Genomic DNA, 23,007 nt, shown 5'->3' with positions numbered 1-23,007 from the left:
ATTCTTCTTTCCCCTCTGTCCCTACTTGGCAATCATTTTTGTCTACTAATCTGCATGGGAAGGAGTAAACATTTTTGGATTTAATTTCTTCCCTTTTTTTTCCCCCTACAGGTCAAAGCTTTTGAGTTGAGCTACCTCGAGAAGGTTCCAGAAGTCAAGGACACGGTGCACAAGCAGTCCCTCCTGCACCATGTCTGCACTATGGTGGTGGAAAAGTTCCCAGACAGCACTGATCTTTATTCAGAGATAGGGGCCATCACTAGGTCAGCCAAGGTATGTCTTGTAGATAAATATATATAAGTTTTTTTAAACCCTCTTTAAAGTGAAATATTTAAGATTTTTTTTTTTCTTTGATTCTATTCCTCCCTGGTCACAGTACTTTTTATGAATGTGGATTCATTGTGTCATTCCCACTGAATTTCAAAGATGCCAGTACTCTCTCTTCTGAGCTTTATCTCTGTCTGTCAGGTGGTTTCATCATCAGTGCTCTAACAGGCAACCACATTATGACAGCCATTTTAATGTATATAACATTATTAATGTATATAACTATTAGGAACTGTTTGCAGGTTAAAACTTTATTTGATCAGTATCTTCAAATATATTTATTTTGTGGTTTGTGGGAATCTCTTTTTTAAGGGAGATGCCTGGTTGTATTTTGAGGGCAATGGAAGGAATTAACTTTTTTGGTAATAAAACTGTTTACAGAATGAAAGTGTCCTTGAAATATTTCATTTAACTCCTTTTCTGTCCTCCTCCTGACAATAATTTTGATGATCAGGAGTTAGGGAAAATAAATAGAAATAAAGGAAACTTGTGGCAGCACCTCTTTTTAAAAAGTGATAATCCTTTGGCTAATGCATAGGTCTAGTCAATGGCTCTGGTACGCAGATTATTTATTACTTACTGCTGCTAGCAGAAATGATAGTAACCTCACTCTTGGAACTTTCAGAGTGTGAGATTTCATGGATGACCCTTAAAAACAGTACCTTACTTGATTAATGGAGTAAACATGACAGAATATCATCAGGAGATAACAAATATGAAAATTCTGGTTTGGAGTCATGTCTCATGTGAAAATGGAAATAATTACAGCAGATAATACTAGTATCCATCTAGTCCAGTGTCTTGATTTTGGTAGTGGCCAATACCAGCTGCTTGAGAGGAGAGCACAAAACACTTCAAAAGAGAAGGAGGAGGATCTCTCCTAGAAAAAATTTATTTAATGAGCCATAATACTCATTATATTCATCAAATGGAGGAATGATTTATTTTCCAAAAGCCACCTTGTTTGGATATTAAGGGATACTGGAATGGAGAGGACTCTACATAATACAAATTAGAGAAAACTGCAAAAATCAAATTTTATTTTGGCTCCTAGCACAGTTCTTGGGACAGTGAACTCATAATCTAATTTTGTCTGCTGTTGAATTTACCAGTTTTAGGATTTACTGTCTGAAATTATTGAACAGTCAAAATTTTTTTTGTCTCTCTATTTCATAGAATACCTTAGGTTGGAAAGGACCTCTGAAGGTCATCTGGTCTAACACCCTTTTCAGTTCAAGACCAAATTAAACCAGGCTGCTCAGATCCTTGTCTAAGTCTCAAATAATCCTTCTACATCTTCTTTTTTTTTTTTTTTTTTTTGAGACCATTTTCACACTTTTTTTCCATCTTACCTTTCAGAAGGGGTCAAACGATAGCAAATACAGTATTCCAGCCTCTCATTATAAATGTAATGTGCTACTATGTTTGTCTGTTCTGCTTGCGCTATCTTTTGTTAGATGTCCTGAGGTTTTCTTCATGTTTTTTGACTGTTGCTATCCTTTTGACACCAGTTGTCTTTGGGCAGTGCACAAGGACATCCAGTTAGCCTCCTGAGCTGATCGGGCAATTCAGAACTCAGCCTGATGCACAGAAGAGTCCCATACTGTGTGCAGTGTGCACTTCATTGAGATCCACAGTAATGACCATGATCTGCTGAAGCAGATTTACTGCTTATCTCTTAAACGCCTTATAATCTTAGCTCAGGACTAATTAGAATAATTTCTTGCCATCTGTAGATTTTACCCTATCAGTGTGCTTTCTTGTTTCCAGATAACTTTGAAATACAAATCATGAGACACCTGCTGTTAACCCTATCATCAGATGAGAATCAATATGTATTCATTCTTCTCCTTTGCTCCCTTAACCTCACACTTCACAGGTGACCTCCCATAAGGCTCTTGTAGTGATTTTGAGAGTCTAATTTTCTTTACTTGCTCTTATCTGTCCACTGTTTTATAAACATATTCATAATCTAGTGATTATTTTGATATATTTAAGTTCCTGTTATTCATCCTTTCAACCAGGTCACCAGGTATAGTAATAAAGCTTGAAGCTTTACAGTCTCCTGAATCAACCTTGCTGCTTTTATAAAGATAGGTGAAACTTTTGCTATCCTCTGATTCTTTAAGTTACTAAGTGTAGTGGAAGCATGCTCATTTTAGCCAGTAGCTCAATTTCTTTATTTTAATTGCTGTCAAAATTCTTGTCTTTTGCTTGTTTACTGCTTTGTAAGATATCATCCTCCTCTAACACATTTGTTTCTGCCAGCAAGTATTCGAAGCTTGGTATTAGTTCATGTCTATTAAAAAATAAAATACAAAAAAAAAAAAAAACCAAACAGGTACCAAGAATAGGTTTCTCCCCAACATCTTCTGTGGTGAAGTTGGATGAAAAGAAGTCATCTTGCTTCCCTTCCTTAACTTTTGTCTTCCTCAGTTTCTTTCATACCCAGAGATCCAGGACCTCCTACATATTTTCTTTTTTTTGGATACCATAAAGGAATTTGTGGGTTTTGTTTTATATCCTTAGATATTTGCTGTTTGGATTCCATCTCTGTTCTCCTGATTTTCCTCTTGTACAGCCTATGTTTAGGCTGTGTTTTATTGCCTTCACTGGGATTGGTTTCTCAGATTTGGAAGGTTTTAATCTTTTTAATGTTTTTTTCTTTGAATGATTCTTCATGTCCTAATATTTAGGTATATTGGTTTCTCATTTCCTGCTTCTTCTCTTTGTTAAGAAGTTATTTCATGTGGTTTTTTTTAAATTGGGACCAAGTTAATCACTAAAATCAAAATTACCATAAAAGAGCCCTTGTTTTCCAAAATTCACACCACCATATATGGTGTACTCTCAAGTGAATCTTCTATTTTTCAGTCTTAGAAAGTGGAAGAAAGCTTAATCTAATGCTGTCATTTACAAAAAATTTTTAGGTCTAAGAGCATACAAAATTGAACACAGTCTTTCAGTCTGTGGTTTGCTGATCTAGTTGCCCTGCCCAAAGCGGATGAAATTCTGAAAAGGCCAGACAAAATCACATTAAGAGAAATTATAGCCTTAACCTTCCCCGTGACGCCCAAGGTCTCCCTCCTTGGGATGTTCCTGCATGTGTTATACCACTGATGGATTACTGTAACAAGCTCTATTCCCACTTGATCTTAGCTGCCACAAATCAAAGAATTAGGACATGGAAGCCATCCAAGCTGCCCTCTTCAAGGGAATGTTCACAGACGAGGCAAAATCTTGGTTTAGGAAAGCTGACAGGAAAGGAGAACTAATATTTCACTGTGGATTAGGCTGTATTTTGAGCTCCATTTTGTCTACAAACATCTTTCAGAAACCACAAAGGCTAAACAATTTCCATCCTGTAGATAAACAGAGATGCCCCTTCCCCTGAGTTGCACATCATATGAGAATTTCCTGAGCCTTAGTTCATGAAAAAAACCCATAAAGAAAACAGGCTGCCTCACCAGAAAGGAGTTAGAAAGACCAGAAACAAAATGGTATAGTTATTGCAAAACTTGTGGCTTTTTGTTGAAGGCCTGAAGTCATAAATGGCAAAAAAAGCAGACACAAGTGAAAAAATGACCAAAAAATAGAATTCTAGATAAATAAAAGTATTCATACTTTATAAAAATATGTAAGATCATGCAGGACACTGATTGTTTAGCATCCCATGATTAAAAGCACTTGCTTTTTTTATTTTTGCCTTTTTTTTAACATATTTTAACTTGTTTTTTCACTGGTGGTGTACCAGAGCTGATGTACCTAATATGAAGCAGAACCCTAGATTTCTGCAGTTAAACTCAGTATTGTTCCTAGAAGTTTTCTTACCAGTATGGCAAGAATGGTAAGAAAACATCAGCACTGTTATCTTCTTTGTTAATGAGTAGAAAATGTATTCTTATTAGAAATGTTCATCTTCTCTCTCAATCCCATAAATATTTTTCCCCATGCCTCTGAAAGCTGGCCAGCTCCACAGAGTACAGTAGTAATTGTCCTTTTCTCCCCCTAATTTTAATTTACTTACAAGATGCCAAAATTCTGGGCGGTTTTTAACCCCTGCAGCAAGACACATGGATTAGTTTGCAGATACTAGGCAATGGAGAAGCAGGCTGCTTTTAAAAGTAAGCAATAGAACATGTTAACAACGCAGGGGAGGGAGCAAGGATTGTTGATAGGAAAGGACTTAGGACGAGTCTAAGACGTCCGCTAAGGAGAAGGCAGCCTGCAGCTGCCCTCCAAAGGACTTGACAGGGAGGCATGGGGAGAAAGGAGGTGACTGAATCAGAAACGCCATTCTGGCGTGCTGCAACTTCTGCCTGATATGCTGGAAAGAAGGCAAAGGAGAAAAGAAAAACAAAAAAAAAGGTAGGGGAAGATCATGCTGCCTTCTGTGCTGCTTCAGTGGGGTTTCTCCTGTCTCACTCGACAGGAAGTATTTGTGTGCAATTATCATTCATGTATGGTTTTCCTACATTATTTCAGACAAAAAGAAATGCCAAATTTAAATTACTTTCCATGGTAAAAAGGGTTTGGTGAATGCAAGGTTTCTTACGGCTGTAGCATTCTTTGTGGTGCCAGTTGCAAGGACTGCTGCTGCTGCCCCCATTCCTGGCATGGGCTGGTGGGAGCAATGGTGAAACAGAGCAGGATTAGGCAGATCCAGCAGGTTGCAGGACAGGCTGGGGCTGGGGGAAGGAGCTTCAGTGGTAAATGAGTCTTCAAGGTTTTGTCGGAGAGAGAGCAAATGAAGTTTAGCACACGCACCTGACAGCACTGTGATGTTTCATTCAGGTGAAATGACTGCAAGTAGTGTTACAGGTGCAGTAACACCATCTGAAGGGACCTACATCACCACTTAGTGGCATCGCTCCTCTGCATCCCAAATTGCAGGAACTGTCATACGACATCTGCAAAAAGATCCCATATTAGTGTGTTTATTGTAGGTTTAAAGAACAAAAATGTAGTGGAGGTATGTACTTAATTGGGTAGAGTCATCTGGTCATACCTCAGTAAGCACCTCCATCCTTTAATTTTTAATTAGTGAATTGATTCAGGTATTCTTATTTCCAAAATTATTTTGGCAGGATGCCACCTCTTACCTTAGAATTGGAAATGTCTAGACAGAACCTCTCTTATATTTTACTTGCTTTTAAGAGCTGGTATCCACTTAAAATGGGCGACCATCAGTGTGCAAGTTGGCCTACACTGGTCTTAGGATAATGTGACATTCAGTGAAGCAAGCCAGTGTGGAAATACTGGAGGAGACAGAGTTTTGAACATACGCCACAGAAGGTCGCTGCACTCAGATGACAGTGTGTTTGCAAGGAGCAGTTCTCAGAATTTCCTTTGGCGCTGAACCAGGTCAGGAAAAGAGGAAGATTTCATGTTCCCTGCCAGAACGTATCCCTGTAATAATGTGAGAATGAACGGTCTGACCCTAAATTATAAACAGCTCAGACTAGGCTGTGGTCTGCTGCAGAAACTATCTTGAACTTTGAGGAGAGAAAGGTTTTGTCTGTGATCATGCATATCTTTTATGACGTGCGATAAAATAGTTGTCATTTTATTGTGAACTTAAGGCAACATTTGTCATTGCAAAAACATCAGTCTTCTATTTAATGCACCTTGTGGGTAGGATAAAAATGCAGAGATCCAGGTCTTCCTTAGAAATATCTGGATTTGATATGTTCAACACTAAAAGAAACAAGCTGTAGCAATAAACAATCAATATAGTATCAAGCAGTAGAAGACTGCTTGAGTAGAAGGATACTGAGGCTACATAACAAGTTATTCACTGGCCTTCAGAACAAAACTTTCAGTATTTTACAGTGAATTTGAAAAGAAGTGTTTTTAAGCAGAAACCTCAGCTTCACCAGTTTCCCTTCATTTTTTTGTTTTGTGGTTTTTTACTTCAACCCAGTTGTGATATTATTGACCATGTTCAGGGGCTGAATGTAAATACAGGAGGTAGGAAACATAAGTGTAATCAGGCATATCTTTGATTTTAGGACAGTTTTTTTACTCTCAGTAGCAATGCAGCTTAGCCCAGAGTCAAGAGGTTTAGCTGGAAGAGGAAACGTGTGTGTAAAGCACATTCCAGCTGAGGAAATGCTGAAGAAAAATGACCTGTTATCTCACAGAGGCTACAGTTGTTTGCTGTGAATGGCAATGCATACCTGAAATTGTATATGCTGCCCTAGGGAATATAGAGCGGAAGGCACTTTAGGTTTGAGCCAATGCATTTAATTCCCAGTGTCACCTCAAAGCAGCCCTCCCTCTCTCTCCCAACAGATAATAAGAATCTAGTTCCTGTGTTGCCATGAGATATTTGTGGGCACGTAGAGAAATAACATCCCAACCCAAAGACCAGAAATCTTCCCTGATACATGTCCTAGATGAATTAATGGGGAATGGTCTAATATTTCATGAATTAATACAGTTTTAAACTTATATCCGCAACAGGTGATATTGGATGTATGGCATGGAGTGGGACTTGAAAAAAATCTGCCTTTTAAAGGACCAATGTTCATGAAACCTGGATGGACAGGGAAGTAAACACTGAGCCATTTAGTGATGGTGGTAGTTTTTAAGTCAGGTGAAAACCAGCGAGAACAGTGTTGCATTGTTTTTTATGGCAATCGTCTGCTACTATGATAGCAAACAATAAATAATTATATAAATGGATTAAAATGAGTGATAGCATTGCTGGCATGTGGTTAGAAGGTTTTTGGGTTTGGTCTGAGTGTCTTTTGTGCAAAATGCAATGGCACATTAAATTGTCAAACAGATTTTTAAAGTTGCCCATTAGCAACTTATGGCAATGGTTTCCTGAATGAGGCTGACCCTGCAGGGCTTGTGGCACATAAACTAGTCTTTAAATCCTACTTGAATAGACTGTCTCTGGCTATTCCACTCTGATGCAACAGCATCTACAAAGGCACTTCTCAGAAGACTGAACAGTGGGCCTAGCAAGAGATTTCACAGATAAACAACAAATAGTTCTGAATATTTTTCAGAAATGTGGTTGTGAATGGAGCGGAACCTGGCAGGAGAAAGGAGGAACATATCAAATATATCCCAGGAGCATTTAGAAAGTTGCTTTTTCTAAATTGGTTTACAAATGAAAATAAACATTACATAGTGTCTGAAAGAAAAGACATTTTTATTTTGCATAACAACCTAAGACCACTCATTCTTTTTCCTGAGGCAAAAAAGAGATTTATTTTTAAAGCTGTACCAGAAGGTAAGAGTAAGCAGGACCAGCAAACTGCATATCTTTTACACATATATGTAGTAAGAAGGAAGAATATATTTTTCCACCTTCTTCCAATTCCTGGGGCCAGACACAACATCTGTACACTGCTATCCAGGGAGAAAGCTGTAGTGACCATTTCAGATTATTTCTTCCTTTTATTCAGTGGAGCATAGTTATAAAATAATGCCACAGCAGTTCTTGTCCGAGCACCTCATATGCTGAGGTCTCCAGGAGCCAAAATTCATCTGAATTCCTTAGTCCCAGCATGACCTTCCAGCTTCAGGCAAGAATTGGTGCATCTTTCCTTGAAAGAAAGAAAGAATGGGAAAGAAAAAAAAAAAAAAAAAAAAAAAGGAATTCTACCATTATGCAACATTAATGCTTTTAGTAAAATGTTGGAAATAAACACATAAATAAAAAGGTGCAATCCGTGCTCCCTTGGGAATACTGGGTAGACTGGGTAGCAGGGAGGTAGTATGGTATTATATGCGCCTTTTCATGTTTACCTTTATGCATATTAGATTGACTAATTGTCATTATTACTCCATATAAGTTCTTGTTCTCTTTATCATAGGAACATAGAGTTGGGGGATCATTTGTCAACATGGTTACTGTTATATTTGTATATAACATTTCCAGTGTTAGAAGACATCCTAAACAGCACAATAACAGCAAAAATTACCAAAACAAACTGTATTTACAAGGCTACTGCCAAACAGTGTGACTGCATTTAAACATTTGTGCACAAATATTATGCCTAGGTCTGGATCACTGTGCTCAACTTTCATGGTTGCTTACGTCAGTTAAAGTGAGGATAAACTTATGCTTTTCAGACACGTCTGTATTTTACGTACATTTTCCATTTGGTGCAAGTACCTGCTGTTTTATGACAGAAATGTGCATAAAATGAAGGGGCTTGTTGGTCACATGGTCATTGGACTGCTGCTGCTCAGAATGCTATAAACACTTCTTTATGTCCATGATGAGTTTGGCTTCACAGTGAAGGCAGAAGAGGTTCTGAGATGTCAGATTCCTTAGGATCGTGCTTTTCAGTAGAATCTCATTCTAATAATTAAGGGAATTAGTAGCTGTCTGTCTTGGTTAATATTCCAACACATTACAAGGCTTAGAAAATGCAAGAGTTTGCAGAATAAGAGCATATTACTTCAACAGGATTTTGGTGTATTTTATTAGTTAAAAATACAACCTGATATTTCAGATAGCCATGGAAAGCCAGTCTATGTGACAGCTGATACATACACTTAAGATACACTAATTGCTGGCATACAACCTGGATGTTATATATCACAGGCCTAGGAAAAAAACATCACCTGGATCCTGTGTACAATGTCTGCAATTGCAGGAGAGTCCACTTAGAAGATCAGTGGATCTTTGGCTTTACTGTGCTAAGAGGTTTATGGCTAATTTCTAATAACAAGCACTAAAGAAAAAAGGGGATGGCAGAAGAAACATGAGGTCAAGCTATGTGAATTAAGGAGAGAGAAGATACAGTGAGGGTGACCGTGCCTGTTATGTTACACTGTTTCCCACTGGAGAGCATCACATTAGTGCTATTGCTGTTAGAAGAAAAAGGATGGGGAGGAAAACTTTTCTGTGGTTTGAAATGTCATGCAGGTAGTACTCCAAAGCTGCAAACTATTGAACGTTTTGATGTATTTGGTAGGAAAGTTCAAATACTTTTAACTTCAGGATTTTCCTTTTGAGCAGATCCAGCCTGAATATTTAAAATCTCACTTCTGTGAGATTTAGTAGGAACAATTGTGTCAGCAGGGTGATAAATGCTAGTCTTTTTGTTTGGTTGCTTGGGTTGTTTTAGAAAGATCTGAAGACTTAGCGTTGTTACCTGGTGCTCTGTTGGGGGGCAGTTTCTATACCTTGGATAGAGGAAAGGGTATGGTGTATCATGTATGAAGAAGCTTCACATAACTCCTTGTGCGTAGGACCTAGAGCAGACTGAAATGCAATGGATTCTGTGTCAACCTGTAAAATTTGCACTGGTAAAATAGCGCTTCATGAAATATCAGGTGGAGTGTCTGGTTATCTCTGGAAAAGTTTGACTTTTAATATTCCACACATGGATATTTCTCTATTCTTTTCTGTCCACAAACAAGTGACCAAAATCTGGAGAGCTGACAGCCAGAAAATTTTAGATTTCATAAAGGTTTGTTACATTCTTGCAAGCACAGGACAGTTTGCATGTGGGGAATGCACAGGCACATTGTCCTCTCTTGGATTTCCTGCTTTGTTCCTTCCAGGACTTTACAGCTTCTGCTCAAGCAGAGCTACTTGTGCTCTACAGGGTTTTATTCCAGGGGAACTCACGTGGTGTTCTCCTTGCTGTGGTCTCCTTATGACTTCCCTAGCAATCTGAATTTTTGTTTGTGCTCAAAAAATTCCTGTGCTTCCCTTAGCCCAGCCTTCCATTCCCAGTCCTTGCTGGAACTGCTCACTTGTGAATGCACTTGCTATTGGAATATTTCAAGGGGCAGGGAATTTGCCATATCTTTTCCCCGCAGATATGCAGTTCTCCAGAGATGTCTCTTGAACCCCTACAGGCTTAAACCTCAGAGCCTTCTGATAGATTAAAACTCACTCTGTTTTCAGTGAAAGATGTTATAAAATGTCATAAAATTAAATTTCTCTGCTGCAGGGGCAGAGAAACTTCCTCAACCAGGTTGGATAATTCTTACAACTAAGACCTAGAAACACCACCTCTTGGCTTTTTTTTCTTAATAGGAATGCTAGTATTTTTCACCATGTGTGTTTTAGATATACCATCTATGGAGAGCAGCAATGTGTTTATCATCAACAGTAAAAATACTGACCTGGAAAGGACTTTTTTTAAAAAAAAACCACATATGCATTGATATGGATATAAGGAAAACAAAAAGCCCACAGCTGCTCCGCCTGCAGGGCTTTTCTGAATAGCAGAATGGATCAAAGGATGTTTTTATTTCCTTGTGAAGAGGAAAAATTCATCACTTTATAAATCACAGCAAAAACAAATCAAATCAATACCAGCAGCTTTTTAATAATAATGCATTTCTTATGGCTATCCTCACTATAGGTCTCAGCAGTGGGTGCTGCACACAGCTAAAAAGAGTAAACTAAAACCTGTCTCTGACACTGGTTTTCATTTAGATTTAAGGAATTAACTGGAGTACCAGACTGTAACATCCCAAACACTGATGTGTTTAGAATCTGAGAGCTAAATCTGTATTTTATAGCTTGAGTTCATCTGAACTGTGAAGTGATATTATAAAATAAATTTTTCCTTTCTTCAGAATTCAAGAACATGTTGGGTAGTTTTATTTTTTTCATCTGTTGTGTGTAGACCACTGCGATTTGAACACCTTTTTTGGTTGATGAATAAAGGAGAAGCTCTCTCTCACCTTATGTGGAATGTGTTGGCTTCTGTCCTGATGCATGTTACTGTAGGATGCAGTCATTTATTTTAACTGCGTTGAGACACTTTCAAAGCCATTATATGATCTTGTTACAAGCCAGCAAATGTGTACTGTATATCAAGGGATGAAAGTTAATGCTGAGATCACTAAATAACACTTTATTTAAATACAGCTTTAAAAAATCCTGGCTTGTGAATTTTGTGATTAGAAGTAGATCATCTATTAACAAGTCAGTGCATAGCTAGGGAATGGATCCAAGTCCTTCCTAAACTGGAGAAGTGTTGGCTGAGTACAACAGTGAGCAGTAAACAGGGTATAAAAAGCTATGAATATCAGAGAAAAGGATTAAGAAGAAGAGAAAGTTTTGTATTACCTCAGAAATAACTGAGTCATGCAGTTGCTTGGTGCAGGCATAAAGTTATTAGCAAGGGAAAAAACACATCACAATATTTTATTGTCCCTTATTTAGGTGTTAGGCCTCTAAGACTAAAACCAAATATATATGTATATGGGTATTTCTTTGTTTTCACTTTTCCTTCCTAGCATTTCACGTCTAGATGATGTACAACAGAGAAATTAATTTCTTAATTATTAGTAGTAATTAATATTGTGAATTAATGTTGTGATGCCACTACATTGACCCTTTCTTATACATACATTGCATTGTTCAGAAATCCAAGGATACTACCAGTGTTTTCACTTGAAGTGTTACATTTTCTTTTCTTTTTTTTCAGGTTGACTTTGAACAACTTCAGGAAAACTTGTGTCAGATGGAAAGACGGTGCAAAGCATCATGGGATCACCTTAAGGCCATAGCAAAGCACGAAATGAAGCCAACTCTAAAACAAAAAATGTCCGAGTTTCTTAAAGACTGTGCAGAAAGAATCATAATCCTGAAAATTGTTCATAGAAGAATAATTAACAGGTACAGAATTAGATTGGTGGTGACAATATCTTGATAATAAATCACTTGCTAAAATAATAAATTATTACATCATAAATATGTTTTTTATAAGTGTTTAATCCGCATTCCAGCAAGTGATGTTACTAGGATGTATGTGGTGCATACTTTGTTACAGATGCCATTTAAGAAAGATTCTTCACTCCAGAAAGTTTCTGTATTTCTGATTAGAAGAAGCAATGATCCAGGCAATTCTTTATTCCCAAGGTGCAGTAACTGGGTCTTTTAACTCCTAGTCCCCAAAAGCTAGAAGCTTTATGGTCAAGTTGCTGTATTTTCTGTCCTTCCCTGGGTACTTGTGAGGGGGCTTGGCTTACTGTCTGATAACAAGAACAGGCTGTAGGAAAAAAATGAAGTTCTAATGACAAATCTGCCATATGCAGAAGTTGAAATGAGTCTCATGCAATGAGTTTTTCTATAGGCAGCGCCATTCCTATCTGCAAGATGCACGACTATGTGTTTTATGCAGAAGACAGAATTATGACTACCTGTCCTTAGGGCTTCCTGTTGAGTTTAGTTTCATCCAGTGGAGTTAATATTTGCAGTGCTTTGAAATGTACATATTTGTGATAATTCTGCAATCCTGGCGTGTGTCAGCAATAGCGTGGCCAGCAGGGACAGGGAAGGGATCTTACCCCTGTACTCGGCACTGGTGAGGCCGCCCCTCGATTCCTGTGTTCAGTTTTGGGCCCCTCACTACAAAAAGGACATTGAATGACTCGAGCGTGTCCAGAGAAGGGCAACGAAGCTGGTGCAGGGTCTGGAGCACAGGTTGTACGGGGAGAGGCTGAGGGAACTAGGGGTGTTTAGTCTGGAGAAGAGGAGGCTGAGGGGAGACCTCATCGCCCTCTACAGCTACCTGAAAGGAGGGTGCAGAGAGGGGGGATGAGCCTCTTTAACCAAGTAATAAGCAATAGGACAAGAGGCAATGAATCACAGAATCATCTAGGTTGGAAAGGACCCTGGAGATCATCTAGTCCAACCATTCACCTAGCACAGTTCCCACCTACAGCATATCCTTAAGCTCTAAATCGACCCTACTCTTGAACACCTCCAGGGATGGGGACTCCACCACCTCCCTGGGCAGCCCATTCCAACACCTAACAACCCGTTCTGTAAAGAAATGCTTCCTAATATCTAGTCTGAACTTTCCCTGTCGCAACTTAAGGCCATTCCCTCTTGTCCTGTCGCTTTCTACTAGGTCTCAGGTTGCACCAGGGAAGGTTTAGACTGGATGTCAGGAATCATTTCTTTACAGAACGGGTTGTTGGGCGTTGGATTGGGCTGCCCAGGGCAGTGGTGCAGTCCCCTATCCCTGGAGGTGTTTAAGAGTCGGGTTGGCATAGCGCTGAGGGATATGGTGTAGTTGGAATCTGTCAGTGCTAGGTGAGCACTTCAAGGTCTTTTCCAACCTAGACAATTCTGTGATTCTGTGATACACCTGAGCTTTTTTTTCAGATTCACACATGTAGCTTAAATCATCTGAGTAATTTGTGTTCATGCTTATTAATGAAATTTTGAGAGATTTGCCAACTTCCAAATAATTTTCAAATTGCTGTGGTCAGAATTAGGATCCAGATTCCAAACGACCCCAGATTTGTGGATATACACTTGAGAAGTTGATTCGCCTCTTTTTTTGTTTTCATAATGACTTGGTTTTCATTCCATAAGTAAGCATAAATCCCAGTTGCAGTGGAAGGGAACTGAATTCACCAGTTTCCTATTGTGTTTATCTGTGCATTGTACAAATAAGAAAAATACTGTTTTTTTCCTATTATATCCTGCAGCTAGTACTACAGTTCTCAAAAAATGTATCCATATACTTGCATCTTTCTAGGATTGGAAAGACTTTTTATCATCAGGGATGTAGATGCATTTAAAAGGAATTCCCATACATTTTTAATCATTCAGTGTGCTTTTATAAATCATGCAATATAGAAGCAATAGTAAAAGCTGCAAATAGTGTGAAAGCCCTGAATGCCACAGAAGCAGTAAAACTGTGAATTGAGAGTATCCCAACTAAAGTACTACGTAGATAATATAATATTATGGTCAGTTTTGTGAACCAGAAATTCTTTCCTTCTTCTGTTTGCTAGCCTGTAAATCTGCATTCTTCTTGTCTAGACTTTCCCCAACATCCTAACAGCCTCTTTGAAGTTGCTTAATACAAATAAATAGAATTAAAACTTAATAAATATTTTTTCTCTAACTGAAATGAAAATGGTCATTCACATGCCAAATTAGTCATATAAAGTAGTTGGAGTTCCATAAACATCTTATCTCCTGCATCAGCCTGGGAAAGTAGACTAGGATGAAGTTATCATAGACTAGACTTTCATGGTTTTAATTATAAAACATGCCAATGTTATGCAAAGCATCCATGAAAATTCTGTAGCACAAAAGAAATTATGGGAGCTGATAAAGTAATAAATGGATTCACTGAAATGTGGGGGGTTTTTTCCTAGAAAACATCAATACAGATTTTTTCCCTCTACATTTATGAACTCATTGTTTTCCAGATTTCACTCATTTTTGTTATTTATGGGCCATCCTCCCTACGCAATACGTGAAGTCAACATCAATAAGTTCTGCAAAATTATTAGCGAATTTGCTCTGGAATACCGCACCACCAGGGAACGAGTTTTGCAGCAAAAACAGAAACGAGCTAACCACAGGGAAAGAAACAAGACCAGAGGGAAAATGATAACAGATGTAAGTGGCAAAGTGTATCTCCAACAGCATGGATTTTAAAAATTTTCTTTCACTGACTGTTATATATGAAGTGCTGCTACTCTTTTGTTATTCCTAAGAGGTTCTTCTACTGTAAGTAATTAACTCTGTTTTCTTAGAAGACAAAACTTGCAAATCCTTGATTATGTATATATTTTGCTTCATACCAATGTATAGAATGAGAGAAAAATTAAGCATCCAAAGAGAGCATCTCTGTGTGTTACACAGACAGTGCCCAAAATATCTGGCAGACACAAGGAGCTGTGTGTACCTGATCAGCCAAAAATATGAAAAAGGAAAAAAACCTCGAAATGAGGCTTCTAATTCAGGACATGATTTAAATGATGAACAGTGTATCCATTTAAGTGGTTACAACCAAATTTAACCATTTTTTTTCCTCTATCTTTGAATTTTCTAATGTAGTCATCGATCTTAGTATTTTATCCATTTTTAGGTATACATATTTATGCGTGCACATGCACAGCAATTTTGTTCTTAACTTTAAAGCAAAGAACAGACAATTTTACAGGAACAGACTACTTTGAGGTTCTGAAGAAGCAGACAAATTTATGTTCACAGTAGATGTTACCCTGCAAACTTTTTGACTGTATGATTGCATACTGATAGAATAAATTCAAATAAGATTAGTTTTCTCAGCATAGTAAGCTTTAGAATACCCTTGATTTTTTTAATCTTTTTTAAGTTGATGTAGTTGACTCAATCCAAATAAAGTTTTAAGAAGTGCCAGTACTTAATAAAAGTTTCCAGCTGTCTCAAAATCCAAATCTGGAGTCTCGATTAGATGCAAGTGGTCCATTGCATATGAAGCTATCCCTGCCTTTGGCATGAAAAGACCTAAGCTGATTACAGTTTTATGGCTCAGGCAATATGGGTCAAAATATATATATAAATGTATTGAGACAGATACAAATTGAGATTGTATTTAAGTCATTGACTCATGATTATTTGTAGATCTTTCCTGGCAATAACCTCTTTAAATCTGGAAATCTGCCTCATCTAGAGAAAATGATAAACCTGTATTATTATCTCAAAAGGTTTTCCTTTTGGTCTAGCCTCAGCTTAAGGAGGAGGCTCTGATTGTATGTGAAGGGTGTAATACACACATACAGTTTTTCAGCACTACTACTGGGGAACTGATACCAGTTTCTTCAATTGCTTGCCATTTTTCCTGACATACTCTAGAGGAGCCAAAAGATAGCATTAACCAAAAAGACTGGTAAATTAAAATTTTCATTTCTACAGATAGCTTTAGTACTTTTTACTAGTTTAAACAATGCTGAGACGTGGAGTTACTGTTTTCCTACTATATGATGTAGTGTTTCTGTATTATCTGTCCAGAAGAACTGGCAGTGGCAGGACAGAAAGCTTCTCAATGTCCTGTTCCTGCAGGAAACATGAGGAGAAAAGCAAATCTGATCACTGGCAGCTGGGTTCAGGAAGCAGAGAGAAGGGACCCTTTCAAACCAGAAGAATGCTCAGGGTTGACAGCTAGTCAGTGAGGAACAGAAACAAGGACAGTGGCCGTTTTCTGAAAACGTGAGAAAGGAGGCAGCTAGGCCTTTCCCAGAAAAAATGTGTTATTAGAAGATGTCTTGTTCAGCTCAAGATAGTGTTGAGATTTCACAAGAATCAAATGCCATCTGACAGCTAGTGTTCCACCTAAAAATCTCTTGCAGGTCCCTAGAAAGGGAACATTTTTTGCCTATCACTAGTTTGCAATTATATAATGGTCCTATTAGCTTAAAAACAAAAAGCCTGATGGTGTAAAAAACCACATTCTTTAAAATTCCCCTTATAGAGATGTTCTTTAAGGGAGTTATTCATATGGCCATATGATTGTTTCAGGACTTACTCAATCTCTTTATCTGTAGCCCAGTAATATGGCCTCATTTACCATTCATTTGACTTCATTACATGGTAAAACAGAATTAAAGTTGCATCAGACTATTTGTCACAGCTTCACTGACAACTTCAAAGTCAGATCTACCTCAAAACAAGTTTCCAAGTCAGCAGGATAAAAGGTATTTATGTGTGAAGAATGATGAAAAAGGGGAGTTTTATTGTAGTCTTGTGTTGGCTGTGGTTTGTATCTGGTCTTGATTTTCTTAGTGTTTTATGTTTGAAGGCATTGGAAAGGGAAGATCTATCAGTAATGCATTGACAGTATGTTAAACTAGTTACAAAACGCTGATAGAAGAAAGTTTAGATCTTGACATTAGAAAGCAACTCTTTGTAGAAAGTAATAAGTAGTAGTCATGTGGAATTTTAATTTCTGGATTTGATAACCTAGAAGGATTTTGTGGTTATTTGATATTTACCTCCCTGTCCTTTTGAGAGGTTCATCAGGATCTCATTTTTATCACTTCACAGGACAGAGGGGGGATTCTAGCAAAAATGGGAAAGGAATAAGCCAGAACCATCCCAGTGCTTAACAAGAAGGCACGTATCTCTTAAACCTTGTTTCCCCCCTGCAGACTTGGAAGGCAGAGGGGGTGCTGGCTCTTTGCGTGGAGAGTCTGCTGGCTCTTTGCATGGAGAACTTGCATCAGCTTTAGCAACTGCTCACATGGAGTAGGGCAGAGAAACACGATGGGGAATATTTCCAGTGTTTCTTTCAGCCTTTTACCCCAGAGATCTTTATATGTTCTTTAATAGCTGAAGTGGACTGGGCACTGTCAGTTTAAATCTTGGTGAATGTTGACTGCAAGAGAGAGAAAGAGGGAGGGAGTAAGGAAAAAAAAAGAACAGTGAGTTGCCACAGTTTCACAGGGAAAATTGCCTAGTCTCTGAAACCTTGTATCTGCCTTTAGCCAATGATAGCACTCATTTCAGGCACACTAAAAGTAACAAGCAAGCAAAATAGGAAAGAAATGCAATTATAGATACAAGTCTGACCTTTTAAATTATTTTTAATAATAGTAGGTAATATAAGCATCTGTCTCCCAGATTTATGAAGCTCTGATTTTTATGATACTTAGGAGTTTCAATTCCAAAATTGCTATGTAATAGAAATAATATTTTGAAATGGCAAATCCACCACATAGAAATGCTAGTCTAAAGGAAAAATGGGAGGGAGGGAAGGAGGTAGATCTCAGGTTGTCCTGCAACATCCAAAATTGGATGACAGAAGACTCAAGCAGCTTTTTTTCTTAAAATTTACATCTTACGCCTGCAAGAGGTATTCAGTATAGCAATATTCTTTAAGTGCTTTATGGTAATATTGCATGTTAAAAATTTCCTAATTTATTAATATTTCTCAGAGTATTTATAATAATGAAATTAAGAAGAAAATAAAATGCATAATATACACACCTGATGAGAGCAGATTCCCTTGTGAAACAAAAGTTTGGTTTCTTTATTTTGCTACTTTGACTCCTGTTGTTAGTATTTGCTGGGAGCAAATGGCTCTCCAGACATGGAAACATGACGGAGATGGTGAACTGCTCCTCCTGTGCACTGGTGTAGCTTTGGGTGTAGAAGGACAGTGGTTCTAGGTGTGAGCCCTCTCCACCCAGAGCAGGAGGACAGGAAATGGTAATAATGCCTTGGCTACTGGAGATGAGCAAAGTCAAACAGGGAGGAGTACATTGCTCTTAAAGTAAGTCCACAGCAAATCACTTTTAGCTAGATTAAATGAGCATGAAGGCCAGCAGCTGGGACTTTCCCTGTAAAAATCTAGCTTGCTATAGTAATGTAATACACTTTTGTTTGGAACACACTCTTTGCAATGTGTGTACTCCATTATTTTGCCTTTCCCTCAGTGCCTTTTGCATATTATTTAGCTTAATTTGCTCTCCTCCTGCCTTTTACTTATTAGATAGGTGCAACTATGGATTATAATGCAAGTATGTTCTTGGTTCCCATTCTTCTCCTTTTTGTTTCTTAGTCATGCCAAAAGTGAATAGTGGCCTTCTTCAGAATTACTTTATGGTGACTCCCTGCCCTCTGGGGGATGGAAAAAAACAAATGGATCTTTTTAATGTAAAGGGAACATACCTGCCAAGGTCCCTCTGCAAAACATTTGCCTGTGTTTCTGTTAGTGCCACTGTGTCCAAAGAAAAATAAGCATCTCACTCTTTGAATAAAACATACCCTTAAAAAGTAATGTTAATGTGCTGCTCAGCACTCTCACAACTAATCTTCTTATGGAGATTGTGCTGAAACTAAACTGAGGGCCAAAGTAAATCAGGCTTTCATTTTTCGTGATGAATGTTTCTGGAACAGAATGTATCAATCCCAGGCAGAAATCATAGCTGAGATGGAGATAAGGTCAAAAGTATGTATTAGTAACACTAGGAAGGGGAATAGAATTGATAGAATGCTTCTTCTAAAAAATAAAACAAAACCCACAAATAAAAAAAAAAAAATCATTGCATTTCTGGGCTATGTTTGCACTTTATAAGCAATCAAACTGAAAATTATGAAAACAAGGAGCCCAGATATTTGAGAAATTCTGTTTTACTTTGGGAACCTTCCATGCTGGGCATCTTACAACCCAATGAAGAATTCCCCAGGCACAGCTCTGAATAGTTTGCTAATTCCCTGTAATTCCCCAAATTTAAGAACACTCCATATGACACAATATTTTGATATGTCCATTGCATTTAATGTAGCATAACTGTCAAGATAGTTTTACATGCCTGCTGTCACAGAGGGTGAAAACCCTGAATGACAAAGGATAATTGCATCTCTCTAATTTCCAGGATCTGATATCGGGCAGCTACCGAAGAACTTTGAGCATTTATTCAAAGACTACTCCACATTTGATTTGAGTGCTCTGTTAAATTGGAAGTTGAAAAGCCACAGCTTGAAAAAGGAATTAAAACAAGCACTTAAGTGTAGAGAAAAGGAATTGCCAAGAAGCTGACCTCTGCACTGTGAGAAAGAGCAGCCAGGACCTCCCTGTGCTGAACAGAGATGGAAAAAGGAGAGGGAATCCTTTCTAGTGCTCTGTTTCCATGGGGCAAAAAGCGGGCAAGCAACTGCATGACTCAAGGGAGAGAAATAGGATGAGTTAGGGGTAGTTTCCGTTCATAATTACTCTAAGAAAAATCAGGACTTTTTTATATACCCTAGTGACAGTGACTGTCTGTTCTACATACAATTAACTAAAAAAAAATAAGGAAGCTGATTGTCTAAGCAATTAATTCCTTATACGCTTTGTATTTTGGTGTCCTCCTATAATTGCATAAACAGTACCATGGTTACCTCTTGCTCTGTCGTGGTTTGACCATATACTGTCTTCCTAAATCTTGCTGTTTGTCCTTCTCCACCCTGTCCTTTGTTTCCAGTGGCAGACCGATGAAGAAGAGGATGCTGAGGTATGGTTCTCTGAAAGAGCATGTCATTCCTCCTCGTGTGCTGTGACATCTAATTTCTAACTCAGATAGTATGGACTTCTCAAATCCATCTGCTCCACTGGAACTATGAACCATGACATTTCTCTCATAGCTTTTTGGCTCAATCATAAGAATGCATTTTTACAATCAGCTTTAACCATATGCATACCTGCTCTCTTGAAAATATCCAAAAACATCAGTGATCTGAATGTTATGGGGATCTTCATTTACCTTGGGCTACAGACTACTATGATTTCATACTCATTATTAAGCTGTGTAAGTCCAAATAGTATTATTTTATATAGTGTTCAAAAGCATCAGGATATAGGGATGCAAAGCAAATTTTAATGGTTCTCCTTGCTATGAATTGTGGATAAGATTCTTCAGTCACTGTGGAGGTGAGCCATGGAGTAATTCATGTATTTATCGTAAAGTACTCCTGAAGGTGATGTTGAAAATGAATGAAGTAGTAAATAAATAATTTAAGAACTATAATGTGCTAGCTATATTCATAATAAAACAATTTATGGTTCGAGGAGCATCTGTCATGCAGTGCATTTTTTTGTTCAGCATTAGATCTTTCTTTAATTTGCTGAACAGAAACAATGTGACTTAATGCTCAGTCATTTACTCAAGAGGCTGGGGTTTGGCCATTAATCTACAGCAACATATGAAAATTAAAGAACTGAAATAAAATTTCTGTCTATAGAGCTTCTCCCTCAGTGATGATTTATGTTGGGGTGCAGAAAAAAAATATGAATTAGCCTGTTTATGCCAACATTTAACTAACCTGTTTGAATAGTAACTAACAGTTATGTGAAGGCTTTATCCTTTCGGTTTTTGTCTGAGGTGGTATTGATTAGCTTCACAAAACATTGTGTATAAGAGAGTATTAGTATTCTTAATGCAAAAATGGCATGAACTTTCATAGAAGTTTCTAATTTTTTTTTTTGCTTTTAATTTCACATGTGAAACTCAGGCACTTGCATACTTTCCACATCAAATTGTTGCAAGCTAATGTTTTAACAAGAAAACAAACTTCTCACTATTAAAAATAAATCTCATACTGGTATATTTAGCTAAGTGCCTTGTAGGGAGTATTGTTTTGCTGCTCAGTTAACTTGCTATCTTACCCTGAAAAGTCATCATGTTAAAATAGAATCATCCTGTCATTGATTTCCAGATTAAATATTTTCAATTTGCAGTCTTGACAGCCCCAGGGACTCAATCAAAGCTCTGAAAGTAGGGCCCCGTCTTTTCTTCCTATTTGCTGTTCTCTGACAAAAAGACTCTGCAGGTTTGCATCCCTTTAACTGACCAGCTCAATACCTTCAAGTGAATAATTAATGTTGTTTATTATGCAAAGGAAGAAGATAATTCAGCACACCTTCTTTCATCTGTGTTCAATTGATCAGAGTAGGAAAGGTTAAAAGGAAAAATAAAACATATTTCCGTTTCTGATGCTTGACTGATACAACTGAGAATACTGAGGGGTAATTTTATCTGTTGATGCCTGTTTGCTGTTGACCGAGCTGGTATTTTCTGCAGCCAGGACTGTATTTTAAATGTGTTTCAGGCTTTCTCTAGATAAGAGCAATGGAGCAAATACCAACATCACAGCCCTTTGTAGGCAGAGGCTGGAAAGGGAGAGCAGCCCAGCAATGCAGACTCCTCTTCTCCTCCTTAGAAAGTATTCCTTTCTGCTGTTTTCATCCATTTCTAGATGGCTGTTTTCAGTAACTGTTGGAGCTGCGGCATCCACACACTATGCTTACCCAGCTAATGTAGCTGCTGTTGTTCATGTAGTCGTGGTGACAGGGAAATCACAGGGGGGGCTGGGGAAGCAGAGGGCAGATTCCTAAACCTCTTGTAAGGTTTTGTTTGTTCTTCTAACTGCTGACTGCAACTTTTGTGTTTTGACCATGAAATAATTTGGCTGGGTGTTTTGGAACCGGGGATTTTTTCGGCATTAGTGGTAAGGTGTTTTAAGGTTACTTGTAGGTATTTGTGTTTTCGAGCAGTTTGAGAATTTTCTGTGCAGCAATGCAGAGAGGCAAGAGGGAAAGGTATCTCTTCCTAGATGTCTCTCCCCATTTTGCCTTGTTAATGAAAGATGATTGTACAGAAAAGAAGCAATTTCTTATTTGTGTCAGGTCTCGTGCTGTTCCCCTTGGTGTTGTACCTGACCCCAGATCAGGCCCAGCCTGGGTCGAATGTTTCAATGCAAGTCTTTGCCTTTGTACTTTATACTCTCAGACAGGAGGTCAAAATTACAAAGCTTGAGCTAATGCATCTGGTTTTCCTCTGGTAGTGTCTGCTCCCTGCTGTCACCCTCTTTCCAGTTTATTTCTGCTCACAGTGCATGGTCTGGGAGAGGGGCAACTGTTGCCTGGCTCTTTTGGGAATAACTGCACTCCAAACCAAGCCCAGGAGGACACCTTTCTCCTTGCAATTTGCAGTCAAGACTCTGGCCTATTCTCCATGCTGTTTTCTGTTGAAAGAACAAATCTGTTTTCCTCCTACAGTCTGGCAAGTTCTCCAGCAGCTCGCCCCCCTGCCAGAGCCAGCCCCAGGGGCTGCAGTATGCTGAGGATGCTGCAGAGCATGAGAACATGAAGGCCGTGCTGAAGACCTCCTCTGTCGGCGGGGAAAGCACCACGGTGCTTGGGGTCCGCACTCGAAGCCGGGCCAGCCGAGGTGAGTGCCTGCAGTTTTCTTTTAGCCACATTTTTTGTGGCACAGTAGCCACATGGTGGCCTAAACATAGGTCGTGGCCCTCTTGCATAGCGCTCATGGCAGAAGGGATTGAAGGGCAAGGAGAAGATGCCAGCGGTGTTTCCATGCTGAAAATGGTGACTTGGGGCACTGGGATGTAGAAGAATTTGCCTGAAGTTTTAACACGTGGATCACAGCCACATTAGTGCCTGGGGGCATTAGGACTCC

The 23,007-nt window shown here is 38.5% G+C and overlaps 1 protein-coding gene across 8 annotated transcripts in view; it reads left to right on the top strand.

Annotated features, from left to right (window-relative positions):
• Nucleotides 1–23,007, top strand: part of FHOD3 (formin homology 2 domain containing 3) — a 405,358-nt gene that overhangs the window by 359,452 nt on the left and 22,899 nt on the right. For 5 of the 8 annotated variants that reach the window (XM_074899442.1, XM_074899439.1, XM_074899441.1 and 2 more), the window contains 5 exons: nt 112–273; nt 11,748–11,938; nt 14,494–14,686; nt 20,017–20,046; nt 22,590–22,761. In XM_074899442.1, coding sequence (XP_074755543.1) covers nt 112–273; nt 11,748–11,938; nt 14,494–14,686; nt 20,017–20,046; nt 22,590–22,761 — 748 coding nt within the window. The remainder of the gene's footprint in view (nt 1–111; nt 274–11,747; nt 11,939–14,493; nt 14,687–20,016; nt 20,047–22,589; nt 22,762–23,007) is intronic. The other 3 variants (XM_074899444.1, XM_074899443.1, XM_074899437.1) reach the window with 1 other exon arrangement.

The sequence above is a fragment of the Athene noctua genome, chromosome 2 (assembly GCF_965140245.1).
Source record: "Athene noctua chromosome 2, bAthNoc1.hap1.1, whole genome shotgun sequence".
Taxonomy (NCBI): domain Eukaryota; kingdom Metazoa; phylum Chordata; class Aves; order Strigiformes; family Strigidae; genus Athene; species Athene noctua.
The sequence above is the reverse complement of the archived record's forward strand: the minus strand, read 5'-3'. Positions and strand labels throughout refer to the sequence as shown.